We start from the raw sequence: 14,354 nt of genomic DNA on the forward strand, positions 1-14,354 counted from the left end.
TTAGTTAGCACTTACACTCCCATAAAAATCACTCATTGTTTGAAATGTGGGGTTTTCTAGCAACAAAATTATGAAAAGAACAAATTAAATGTTTGAATGTGACTTTCTTATGTGCATGTACTACGTGACTTAGTTGGCCTTGTGTGTGGTGTGCCTTATTCTGTAGTGTAGTAGTGTCACTGACTGAGATGGAGATCCTTCAATTAACATGGTTACAAAACTGTGTAATGGAAGATGCCATCAAGACTAGTTTAATTAGTGTTTTTTTTGTTTGTATATTTATACTTGGTCATCATTTCTTTGTGCACATTTTATGTGCACTATGCAGTTTATTGCTATTCAAATAATGTAATCTTGGTAGTAATTTTGTATATTCATTATTGTCTTCGCCAGGCCGAAGGCATGGTGGAGAGTATGTTTTCACTTTGTCCGTCCGTGTGTCCGTCCGTCTGTGAACACCTAACATTGGTCAAGCTTCATGTGACATCATAATATGTAATATAAATAGGTAAGACAGGAACAGTACTTTCTTTCACCACCTCGCCTGGCGGAGACCTGTGCTCCGAGGAGCACATTTTCTAGTTTTATATGATATTCTTTTTTTACATAATGTATGCAAAATACTAATAAGGAAAGGTTGCATGATTTAGTTATTGGAAGAGATTAATGTTGAACATCCAAACAGACTTAGACTCTCAGATCACCTATCTCAATGATTAGCAAAAATATGTACTGTATGTCCTGGTTTCCGCCAAATTATTACATTGTTTAAAAAAATAATTACAAATGGATGCATGATTTAGATATGGCAAGATGACACATTTCTGGATATGAAAATAATATACAGACTTTATGTCTATACTGTAGCTATTTCCTGATTTCAGCTTATTTATTACATCATTTATGCCAATTATGCTGATGACAAAGGGTTGCATGATTTAGTTATTGTAAGGTAATAATATCTGGACATGTAAACATTGACTTAAGTCTATGCCTACTGCCTCTGTAGTTACAGTTTGTTTAATGTTTCACAGACAGATGAAATGACAAACTGTTGGATGAGCTTCATAAAACAGGTTTGTTTGCACTACCCGTGTCAGGCCGTGTGTAATGACATGCAATCATGCATCAGTCAATACGGGTCCGGTGTGTGCTACTGGCAGACAGGGAACGTTCCGCGCCATAAAGTTGAATACATATACAATACAATGTTTTTACATTTTTAACCTTACATGAAATGAATTATTTTTTTATATTATGAATTAGCAATGTTAGTATTTTTATAGTTAGCATTACACTCCCACCAAAATCACTCGTTATTTGAAATGTGGGGCTTTCTTGCAACCAAATTATGAAAAGAACACATGAATCACGTAAACGTGACTACGTCACAACCTGTTAACCTGAGCATTTAAAGGTACATACACCCATTATGTCCTGGCCTTTCTAACAATTGCCGATTTACAGAAGAAATTACAAAAGTTGCCGACGAGATTAAGCATTTGGCTCTCCTTAATCAACCAGCAAGAGTCAAACGGTGTGCGAAGTCCACACCAAGTCCTCACAAGTCCCGTGAGAGAAAAAAAAAACTTTTTACTGTAGAGGAAACGTCAAGCCCTGCTAGACGAAGTATTTTCCACGTACCAACATGTACCAGTGTGGTGATGGTGAGTATGTTAATAACATGGATTAACAGCATGTCTTCTATGAAAGCATGTCGTGCACCAAAAATAGCAGATCTTCAAGCCCACACAACACATGGCACGTGAGCTTGTAGATCGGCTATTTTCGGTCATTTAGTTATGTTAAGATTATTTGAAGTGGTCAAACTAGCAATAGAAGCAAGTTTAGAAGCATCTTCCATAAACATGAATGGTCTCAGAAATGTCATATAAGATCAACGTTTAACCCTTGCATTGTGTTAGAAAACTGCATCCACTTGTGGTGTTAGCGGGTCAAATTTGACCTGTGATTTAAATCATCCCAAAATACTCAAAAAATAAGTATTTTCTTATTTTTTTTTCTCCCACCTCATAGCTGACTTGTAATGCATTCATATCCATGTAAACACTTTTTAAAATATTATGTTGGGTTAAGGCTAGGGTTTCATCTTTTAATATATCTCGTTTTCTAACTCATTCACTCATTAAATTTCCTATAATGAAGGCAATGGATAATGATGCTATCTAGCTATAGTAGAATAATTACGACGAAAAAGAATTAGAACACACTTCCAAATGTATTTATTTTTTAAATACTTGTTTGTTTGTTTTTTACTTTTTTTTGTTTTTTTATTATTAAAAAATAGTGACATCCGAAATGACCCGTGTAGCATAGAAGGTAAAAAGTAATTTATTTTTCATAAACTCAAACTTTATTTTACTCCTGATAGCAAATACTAATTGAGGACAAGTCTCTCTCACTCTCAAACATGTAAACATTGAATATTGACAATTTGGGGGGGAATTGAGCCACACTTCTTTGCCGGGTCATTTCGGACCCTAACACCACAAGTGTAACTTTTTTTTGGGAGACCATCAGAATGAATTAAAATGAAGATAAACAATTTTGTTGCGTTAAAATGGCTATTTCTGAGGATATCATGAAGCCTCGTTCCAATAAAGAAATGTAAAGGGTACTTTTTACCTATTCAAACTTGAAAACGGGTCAAAAAAGAGCCTAACACAATGGAAGGGTTAAAGCCTCAAGCTGTGATTTCTTCAATTTAGTTGGCTGTACTGTACTGTAGTACAACAACAGCAACATTTAGGGTTTAGAATGATAAACATCATCATTACAGTTTCAGTCATGAGATTATATTAGCTTTTTATTATAGCTTCATTCCATTTAACACATCGGGTGCCAGCATTTTTTCATAACAACTTACCGTGGGTGCCAGCATTCTCCCCATTGACTGCGCTTTGCTGTTTAAAGTTTCCGCGTACGTTACAAGCAAATCCACGCAAAAAAAAGCATCGATTCATGTTCTGCCATGAGCCTGGCTACAGGCTGGTACCATAACATTCCCCTCGCGGGTTACAACGGGGGGGGGGGGGGTCGCGCATCGCGCATGACCGGTTTTCCCCACAGGAAACAGATTCGGAGATATAGGCGTTTCAAAGTAGGAAATAGACAGGAAGCGGATGGGGGGGAAAAAATGTTTTTCCGGTGAGCGATCTGGCACTTCCTTCGCAGGATTACAATGGGTGCTCCCAGAGCTGCTCTAGCCCCGGCCGCGCGTAGAAAAACGAAAAAAAAAAAAGACTGAAATCACGGTTCAGACCGTGTTCGGCACCGAAGCTTCGGAACCGCCACTATGTAAACACACGGTTCAGACTGTGTTTGGCACCCGATGTGTTAATAGCCTAATGATAATATATCATTTTTTATTTTTGGATCTATTTGTTTGTTTAGCAGTGGTGGAAGAAGTACTAAAATGTTTTACTTAAGTAAAAGCGTCAATACTGCAATATAGAAATACTCTGTTACAAGTAAAAGCCTACCTAAGCTACATCTACAAAGTAACTATAGCTAAAGTGGTCAAATAATAGTTAGTCCGACAGCGCATTCCTCCGACAGCGCAGTGCTCCGACATTAAACAGTAAACCCGAACCAAACCCGCACCCTAACCCTAACCGCACGCGGATGCCACATAGTCGGAGAAAAGGTCTGTCGGATTAACGCATGCCTCCCAAAAGAAACGCGCGCTCCATCCTGAGTTCCCCAGCCGTTTACCATACTTGGAGAGCTCAGCCCCTCCCATCCGGAGGGAGCGTCAGGATCACTTTATCAATGATGTTGCCATTAACCTCGGACTTAAACACAGAATGATCAGGTTATCCCACTGAAGGGTTTTTCCTCAGCTATATTGTACTAAAGCTCATTGATATCTATCTGAGAATTTAGAAAAGACTACTAAGCATTTTATGATTACTTCAGTACTTCTAATTTACTTCTATCAGTTTGCTTGCTTGAAGGAACAACTGCTGGCGTGTCAACAAACACTTTGCATTATAACAATAGTATTAAGTATCCCAATTCCATGGGAACATAGGGGTCGGCCGGTTCCATTGTTTAGGTTTTCACCTCAAGCGGCTACCGCCTGCTCTTTAACAAAGGCAGCATACTTTGGAAGTGTTTCTCTGATTAAATCATTTGGGGCAATCAGCTAAAATCCCCCAAGCCTGTTTGATGACTTTAGCCATAAATACATAAATAATAAATCAAATCATTTATGGTTTGGTAGCACTTTAAACGAACGTCCTGGTAACAAGCATTAATTAACAGTTAATAAACAACTTATTAACTACTTATTAACAGTTAATAAACGACTTATAAGGTAGTTATTAACTTTATTATATGTTTATAACCGTTTATAAAGAATTTAACGTGCTATTAACAAACATTAATTAACAGTTAATAAACAACTTATTAACTACCTATTAACAGTTAATAAACTACTTATAAGGTAGTTATTAACTTTATTATGTGTTTATAACCGTTTATAAAGAATTTAACGTGCTATTAACAAACATTAATTAACAGTTAATAAACAACTATTTAAGTACTTATTAACAGTTAATAAACTACTTATAAGGTAGTTATTAACTTTATTATGTGTTTATAAAGAATTTAACGTGCTATTAACAAAAAATAATTAACAGTTAATAAACAACTATATAAATACTTATTAACAGTTAATAAACTACTTATAAGGTAGTTATTAACTTTATTATGTGCTTATTAACGTATATACAAAAATTAACGTGCTATTAACAAACATTAATTAATTAACAACTTATAATATGTTAATTAAATGTTAATAAGTAATTAATGAGTTGTTTATTAACTGTTAATTAATGTTAGTTAACAGGACGTTCGTTTAAAGTGGGAACAGTGTCTTATAAACATTAACGAATCCTTACTTAAGTATTTATTAACATTTAAGAAGTGTCTTATGAGTTGTTTATTAACTGTTAATTAATGTTAGTTACCAGGACGTTCGTTTAAAGTGGGAACAGTGTCTTATAAACATTAACAAATCCTTACTTACGTATTTATTAACATTTAAGAAGTGTCTTATAAGTTGTTTATTAACTGTTAATTAATGTTAGTTACCAGGACGTTCGTTTAAAGTGGGAACAGTGTCGTATAAACATTAACAAATCCTTACTTACGTATTTATTAACATTTAAGAAGTGTCTTATAAGTTGTTTATTAACTGTTAATTAATGTTAGTTACCAGGACGTTCGTTTAAAGTGGGAACAGTGTCTTATAAACATTAACAAATCCTTACTGAGGTATTTATTAACATTTAAGAAGTGTCTTATAAGTTGTTTATTAACTGTTAATTAACAGAACGTTCGTTTAAAGTGGGAACAGTGTCGGATAAACATTAACAAATCCTTACTTAAGTACTTATTAACATTTAAGAAGTGTCTTATAAACATCAACAAATCGTTAATAATGCATTTATTAACACTTTTTGCAGCTACCTGGTCTAAAGTGGGAACAGTGTGGTAAACATTATCCAATCCTTAGTTACATATTTATTAACATTTAAACAGTGTCTTATAAACATCAACAAATCGTTAATACTGCATTAATTAACACTTTTTGCAGCTTTCTGGTCTAAAGTGGGAACAGTCTCTTATAAACATTAACAAATCCTTATTTACATATTTATTAAGATTTAAACAGTGTATTGTAAACATCAGCAAATCGTTAATAATGCATTTATGAACACTTTGTGCATCTACCTGGTCTAAAGTGGGAACAGTGTCTTATAAACACTAACACATCCTTTGTTAAGTATTTATAAACAATTAACCAGTGTCTTACAAACATTAACAAATTCTTAACCATGCATTTCTTAACAAATAGGCATTTTGCATCTAGAAATATATGTTTCAGGCCCAGCTGTTCCGTTTGATTGGCTCTTTGTCTCCAAGCGTGTACCTTTACGCTACGCCAGGCTCTTTCGATGTGCTGTGTTTGAGCACCTGTTCTACAAACCACCTCGAATGGTTGACAGTTTGGTGATTGTAGCCCAACTCAGGACAATGTACGATATGGACGCCATTCATCGCTCATGATGATAGAACGTGTCCTCACATGGTGCAAAATCAAAGGGAGACGGTCTTTTCGACCTCTTCTTTCCACAAGCCGCAGCACTGGCTTGGCTCTCTGGTTGTGCTGCACACCAACCATGCTGAACACCCATTTCTTTCTCTTGCATTCTGTTGTGATGACACAAACAAATAAAGAAAAAGAAAAGAATGAACATCTCCAGTCATTTACAACTTCAAGACAAACATTCTTCATAAGTAAAATAAAGACAGAACACAAGATGATGTATTAAAGCTAAAGCACAACTCATGACGGAAAAATGTTGTTAGGTCAAGTTCCAATCTTTGACTTTTGAAAAGAGTGAATGGAGCCAGCCCCCAGTACCATTACGCTTCTATAGAAAATACTTTTGAACACGTACTCTATCGATTGTTTTACAAATTCAAAAACTCTTTAATCTTCGGATATAACCTTATTATCCATAATTAATGTTGGGCTTTACTTTTCCAACCACATGGGTTAGGGTTCTGCCTGATTTATATTGGTCTGCATGCAAAGCTCACAACGCACTGCAGTAGAGGGATGCGTTAAGAAGGTCTTAGAGCCACAATTCTCAATGTGTGACGCTAGCGACCATCCTTTAGACTAGAGCATGGGTCTTCAATAGGGGGTCCAGGTTCTCTAGGGGTCCTCATAGTTACAATTGGGGGCCCCCAAAGTTTCTGTGTGCAAGGAACTTAATTAACCAGTTGAACCCAAGCATCATTATCTTATTATATGTAACACAATGTTCTAATTTGAACATTATCAGAAAATAGCCGATCTACAAGCTCACAAGAGCATCCACTGTGATGCGTTGTGAGCTTCAAGATTGGCTTTTTCAGGAAAATAAATTTTGCGTAGACTCTGGGCACTTTTTCTGGAAAAGAGCAGACCAAGTCAAGCGGCGCCGGCACGGTATTGAGGGTTTAAGTGTCAAAATATTGTCCGAATTATTATAATTTAATAGAAAATATGTGGCAATAATCAATTTAATTTACACAACACTGATGATAAGTGTTGTCAAACAAGTTTATGGAGCCACACAATGAAAAGGCTTAAACTGTAACATAATTTCAGACAATATGTGGTGGGGTCCCCGCCTCATCTGTCTCTCAGCTAAGGGGTCCTTGGCCTGAAACGGTTGAAGACCCTTGTTTTAGAGAAAGCAAAGAGAAAGACATGCCGACTGTATGTCATCCAAATGACTGAAACCAGTCGTGGACTCATGGCAACTGAGAACTTAGTCTCAGTCTCAAGATACATGTCAAGCCCAGTAGTTGAGTTTACATCATTTTCAATCCGAATGACAGCTTGATTGCAACTCTACACACCTTTCTCCTATGGCAGAAGAGACTCATCAATGAGTCCTATTTCTCTTCTTCTGCCAATGAGCAGTCCTGTTCGTTGTCTCATCTTTTCCACAGCCCTTCTACAGATCTTCCTCTTTTTTGGACATCATGGACAGGCTTGCACTTCTGGCAGCAATCTTGTCATCCATAATGTCCACCTGTCTGAGACGGAGGCCCTGTGCGAATCTGTAAAACACATACAGCACATAATACATTTGCAGGTTTAGTTCAATTGATTTCTCATTAAAAAAAAAGAAAAAAACTAAAATTATTTAGCCATCTAAAAGGTTTTAGATGGCTTTCATCCAACGTGCTTTACATAGATTGTGCATTACATTCACACACCGATGGCGGAGGAATCCATGCAAGGCACCAACCTGCTCATCGGGAGCAATTAGGGGTTCAGCGTCTTGCTCAAGGACACTTCGACAGTAACTCTGGGGGAACCCGGGATCGAACTGTGAACCTTGCAGTTTCCAGTTCATTCTACCCGGCCACTCTACTCCTAAGCCACTGAGAGATAAATAAAATGGAATAAAAAAGATGACTTTAACAAGGGGGACAGTGAGGGTTGCTGAGGAGGAGAACAGAGACAAAGCATGAATGAGTGTTTCAATGACCTGATTGAATAACTGTAGGAACTTGGGAATCATAATGTTGAGGGGCCTGTTGAGAGCATCACTGTCCAGCAGCTCTGAGGAAGCCCCGAACGAGCGCTGAAGGACAGACACATGGACAAACATGTGCACATATGTGACACAAACAATTAAACCACAAGCAGTAACAGCGGAGACAAATTTGTCATGTCATACAGTATGGAGTTCAAGGCTGGCTTCACATAAGCATTTGAAAGGCATTGTGCACGTCACTTGTGAGCATGTCTTACCTTGCCGGTATTATAGCGAGTCCTCTGAATTGAGCAGGTTACAGAGCTGGGGCAGAAGCTCGGGCCAGGTTAGCAGCTCTCCTTTGGGTGTAATAATTATGATCAGGATGCCTAGAGAGCCAAGAGAGACGGAGGTCACACAGTGTGTGTGGGATAAAAAGAAGAGATTACCCTGTCTGTCAATAATCATAGATATGACTTTCATCAGAGCAAGACCCCACATTCTTCAGTGCAGTCAGTGTACAGTCAGGGGAATGGAGAGGAGATGAATTTGTAGCAATTGTAGAAATATTAGGCCTTAATTGTCCAATGTCCAAGCGTGTTATAATGATGTGTTCTTTACATTACTTATTATATTTTATTTAATATAGACAATCCAATGTCCAAGCGTGTTCCAATTATCTGTATTTTACATTACTTAAAACCATTATAATTGTATTTCATAGATAATAATATAGACAATTTAACATCTAATGTCCCCTCTTCCATGGTGGCCAATTTTCCTGTTACCTTTATATAAAGTACAGTGTGTGTGTGTGTGTGTGTGTGTGTGTGTGTGTGTGTGTGTGTGTGTGTGTGTGTGTGTGTGTGTGTGTGTGTGTGTGTATATGTATATCCAGGGGTGCACATAACTGGTGCGCAGGTGCGCATGCGCACCCAAAATAAAAAATGCGCACCACATCAGGCGACGCGAGGCGCTTTTGCGCACCAACAGCTGGGACAGGAATTGCCAAGCTTTTATTTTTTAGCAAAAATAAAAAATAAAAGCCTGGAGATCGAGGCTAGGAATTGACTTCCTGAAGCCACTCACACAATCACTCTAAAGCACCCGTCGGCCCCATGTACAGCCATTAGGCACAGGGGTAGAGATATGACTCGCGTCGCCTCGCATCGCCTCGCATTGCCTCGCTGCATGCACGCAGCCAGCAGCGGCTGTTAGAGGCACTCGTCACCGATGATGAACGCACCGTAATGGTGCAAAATATGCCGTGAACGTCCCAATCTGGCGGATAAAATCAGCGCAGCAGCACAGGGCACCAACCTTGGGGCTTTATCTAACAGCGTGAGAAAAAAAAACGGCGAAAATCGGCGGAATTTAGAAGCAGAGCGTCCTTTTTTTCTCGCCCCCCCCCCCGTTGACAAAACTGTCCGGTGGGCACCGTGCTGAACCCCCCCCCCCCGTTGACAAAACTGTCCGGGCTGAACCCCCCCCCCCCCCCCGTTGACAAAACGGGACGGGCGCCATGCGCACCAAGTCACATGTCCAGGTGCTCTTCTGCGTACCAGACCTAAAAAGTTATGTGCACCCCTGTGTATATCTATATATACACACACACACACACACACACACACACACACACACACACACACACACACACACACACACACACACACACACACACACACACACACACACACACAGTCTGCATGATGTGTGTATACACATATACACACTAACTGCATGCAATGAGTCCAATGCTTTATTTTGATTTCATGGCACTGGTTAATTTTCTGTAGATTTCTTTAGCACTTAGCATAAGGCACTTTCAGTTTAATTTTGGAAATGTTAAACCACAAGGTGGCTAAGTCGTATTACTGATAAATATGGGGAAAAATAAAAGCCTTCCTCTGAATGTGTTAATACCTTTGTGCATGTTTGCTTGATTTTTGAGAAAGAAAAAGAGATGCATCATAAGTAATTAATAATGAAGAATTAACATAACACAGTGTCAAATTAGCTAGATTAAAGGAAAAGTAAATAAAAATAATAATAATAAACCCACAAATTTAGCTCAGGATTCAGGATTCCATCACAATGTCCACCTGACAAATGCAGCCGATGTAAACATATTATTAGCTTAGCTTAGCTTCTAAGTTAAGTTAGCCTAGAAGCTAACTTATGTCCCACCAACACACAAGTAGCTTGCATGGACATGTGAGTGTTAAGTCACAACGGTATTTCAACTATACTCAGAAGTTGTACATGTAGATAATAATAATAATAATAGTTACCTCCATTGCTTTTTCTCCTTAGTGGAATTCAAATATGGGACCGCTGTAAAGACCGGATGCGTGTTGCCAGATTCTATGAGAGAAATAAGCAACCAGGTCTAGGAAAACGAGCCCAAAAGAAGCGACTAAGCCCAAAAGAAGCACTTTAAACCTACTGTATGCATCGGCTGTTTGAAAATAGCAGATCTACAAGCTCACAACACGTTGCAAGCTTGTAGATCTGCTAATTTCCAATAAAATGTTGGAGTCTAACTTATAAAAAAACCTGGATACATTGAATGCAGTACTCGGTCACGTGTTAAGGGACGGCCAATGAGAGCACAGCTGTGGTTGTATTGTTTTGTCACGCTGGGCAAGACCTGGGATGTAGAACCGGAAACGGTTGAATTTGACAAAAGTACCGCCCAAGGAAATGACGTTGATCCTTTACAAATCTGTTAACATTCTCCGTGAATGAAACGAGTGTTGTGATTGGTCAAAAAAATATCGTTTCCGGGGGAAACGCGTACCACGGAAACCCTATCCACTCAGCACCCTATGCTCAGCACTTTCTAGAGCTCCGTTCCGTCAGCAACGATAGGACATCCGTTTTTTGAGCTGGCAACAATAAGGTTTCCGCTTGCCTTCAAAATAAGATCCTCACATTTAATGTTTTATGAAAGACATACATGCATTTCGAAAAATACATTTATACAGTGGTGGAAAGTAACTAAGTACATGTAATCAATTACTGTACTATGCATTTTGAAAAATACATTTCTACAGTGATGGAAAACTAAGTATACTACTCCACTACATTTCAGAGGCAGATATTATAGGCTACTTTTACTCCACTACAATTATTTGAAAACTTTAGTTAGTTGTTACTTTGTATATTTTTGATTATTATTACAAGACCACTTCAGCCCTATTTAAACTTTGGCAATTTGAAAATAGCCGATCTACAAGCAAATGTTTTTTTTATATTTAATTAGATTTTGATACCAGTACTTTTACTCAATTACATTTAGAATTCAGGACTTTTACTTGTACAGAGTCTTTCTACATTGCCAATTTGAAAATAGCCGATCTACAAGCAAAATATTTTTATATTTACTTAGATTTTGAAACCAGTACTTTTACTCAATTACAATTAGAATTCAGGACTTTTACTTGTACAGAGTCTTTCTACATTGCAGTATTGATACTTTTACTTAAGTAAAACATTTGAGTACTTTTTCCACCACTGCATTGATTGATTGATTGATGTACTTTATTTAGTAAGACATGAGAACAACAGTACATGGAAGTACAAATTCACAATACAAGGTCTACTAAACTGGAAGACTCATAAAAGCACAGAGCTTGTTTCAAATGAGTTCCCCATGCACACAAATCATGATGACATATAAGAGACAGACAGATATACACAACTACTATAGAATGTCATACAATCAGTTTACAGGTTACTGGTATGAAGAGTGAGAAATATGTACAAAAGGAGAAGGGGAGAGGGGGGGGGGGGGTAGGGGGGTAGGTTAGGTTAGGACTTAGACAGGGGCCATTTTCCAATTGCAGCCTCCTGAAGGTGTATCTTTAGGGCTGTTTTGAAAGAGAGTAGGGTTTTACACTCCTTTACTCCTTTTGGTAGGGCGTTCCACATTTTTGATGAATAGCATGAGAACGAGTTACTTCCCTTTGTTGAGCCAAAAAAGGGTTGGACAAGGTTTGTGGAGCTGCCTCTGGTATTGTGATCGTGGACATCATTAACATTTTGGAAGTATTTTGACAAATACAGGGGGATCCCAATGTTGTGATATATCTTGAAGACCAGGCCCATAGCAAGTTGCTGTACTCTGTCCGCAACCCTAAGCCATCCAATCCTATCAAAATGATCAGGGGTTAGATGGATTTTGTAGTTGAGGCCAAGAAGTAGCCTTACAAGTTTGTTTTGGGATGTTTGGAGCCTTGTTTTTAAGGCCTTGGTGGTGTTGTGATACCATGAAGTACATGCATAATCGTAATGACCTTGTATGAGGGCCACTGCAAGAGTCTTCAGAGTCTTCTTACTGACTTTACGATCAATACTCCGCAAATAGCGTGTTTTTTTGTGGACCGTTTTGATCGTTTTTTCAGCATTTTTGTCACCAGAGAGGTCAGCCTCCAAGATAGAGCCCAGGTAGGTAATTTCGTTTTTTCTTTTGATGATATCATCACCCGCTTTGATCGTGAAGCTCTCTGCCTTTCTGAGGTTAGGAGTGGACCCAAAGAGGATGCATTCCGTTTTGCCCAGGTGTAATGAGAGCTTGTTGTCGGAGAGCCAGATGCAGATCTTGTTGAGTTCAGAGCTGAGAGTTTTTTCAACCTGCAGCCTGTCCCTGTCCGAGACTAGCAGGGCCGAGTCATCTGCGAACAGGAACAGGTTGCAGTCGCAGGCTGACGACATGTCATTCACATATATCAGGAACAGTAAGGGTCCTAGTATACTTCCTTGGGGAACACCACAAGTCACTGGGAGGGGGGGGGACTGGGTGCCGTTTACTTCCACCACTTGCTCCCTCCCTTCCAGGTAGGATCTCATCCAGTTCACTGACGTGTCATCAAAACCTATTGCTCTGAGCTTATTGATCATAATCGGGTGATTAACGGTGTCAAAAGCCTTCTGGAGGTCCAGCATGACCATGCCGCAATATTTGCCCTTTTCAATCTCTTGTTTGATAGAGTCGTTCAAATAGAGAAGGCATGTGTCAGTGGAGTATGTGGAGTGATGGTGGTGTATTTAATAGAGTTAGCCTACGCCCTAACAGGTCGTTATTGAAATTGGCCTTTGATCCACATTCAATGGGCACTTAGCACATTTTCCATACACACATGTTTAACCACTGTGATTAGACTGTAAACAGGTTTCAGATTTAAATTGGAATGCCAAAGATGGTAATCCCCTTTCTATAGATAATAATAGTAGATTGCTTATAACGTTATAGTAGGTTTATAACGTTAATCTCACATATTTAACAATACAATACAGTGTGTGTGTGTGTGTGTGTGTGTGTGTGTGTGTGTGTGTGTGTGTGTGTGTGTGTGTGTGTGTGGGGGGGGGGGGGGGGGGGGGGTTTCGTCATTTTATAGGGTCAAGGCCACTTGGCCTCATGATTGTCTTTAGAGCACAAAGCCCAAATGCCATTGAATATATATATATATATATATATATATATATATATATATATATATATATATATATATATATATATATATATATATATATATATATATATATATATCCAGATCAGATGCTACCAGTTAGTGGCAGACTTTCTGATTCAATTATTTAAAAAAAAACAAGATCATGAAGGACAAGGTCTGTAATTTTGAATTCAAGAGAATAGGAATAGAAGAGGTAGAAAAGCTTTTATTTTCAATTGATTGATTAGTTGTATATCGTCGGTGTCCAGCCAGGACCAGCTAACTCCATTTTCAGTTTTTTTTTTTTTTTTTTTTCATAAATCAAGGCTATTGAACACCCTTTAGGTCTGTGTAAAATATCAAAACATTTGAACCAATGAAAAGTATTAAAAAGCGCCTCTGACGAAAACTCCCAACTCCATTGGATCCTCAAACTGTCCGTCAAAAACAAACAACTCCCCCCTCTCCTCTACAGCGCTGCTTTTCAACAGCATGAGTAGAACGCGTTGCGCAGTGAACGAGGAGGAGGACCACGTAAACAAGCTCCCCGTAGTCTGTTACAACTATGCAGTGTACCTGTTAATCAAACTTAGCACTGACGCTAATGTTATGAAAACAAGTAATTATATTTCTAAAATCTATTAAGTGTTTAATGAGGAGAGCAATGTGACAAGAAGAAAGGCGTTCATAGCATTTCTGTCGCGCTATTCTACTACCTCTTTGCAGAAGTTATTGTAATATTTAAAGTCCTGTTTATTATTGTAGGCCTATATAATAAGTGGCATGAAGCATCAGGGCATTAATTCACACGTTGTTGTGATGCATTGTGAGC

General features: G+C 38.4%; 1 protein-coding gene across 1 annotated transcript in view; it reads left to right on the plus strand.

Annotated features, from left to right (window-relative positions):
* Positions 1-1,648: 1,648 nt before the first annotated feature.
* Positions 1,649-14,354, plus strand: part of LOC311054525 (sodium- and chloride-dependent GABA transporter 2-like) — a gene marked incomplete at both ends in the record, with an annotated part of 34,085 nt that continues 21,379 nt past the window's right edge. Inside the window, one exon of the mRNA XM_084070539.1 lies at positions 1,649-1,667. Coding sequence (XP_083926665.1) covers positions 1,649-1,667 — 19 coding nt within the window. The remainder of the gene's footprint in view (positions 1,668-14,354) is intronic.

Source organism: Gymnoscopelus microlampas, assembly GCF_963454915.1.
Source record: "Gymnoscopelus microlampas genome assembly, chromosome: 11".
Taxonomy (NCBI): domain Eukaryota; kingdom Metazoa; phylum Chordata; class Actinopteri; order Myctophiformes; family Myctophidae; genus Gymnoscopelus; species Gymnoscopelus microlampas.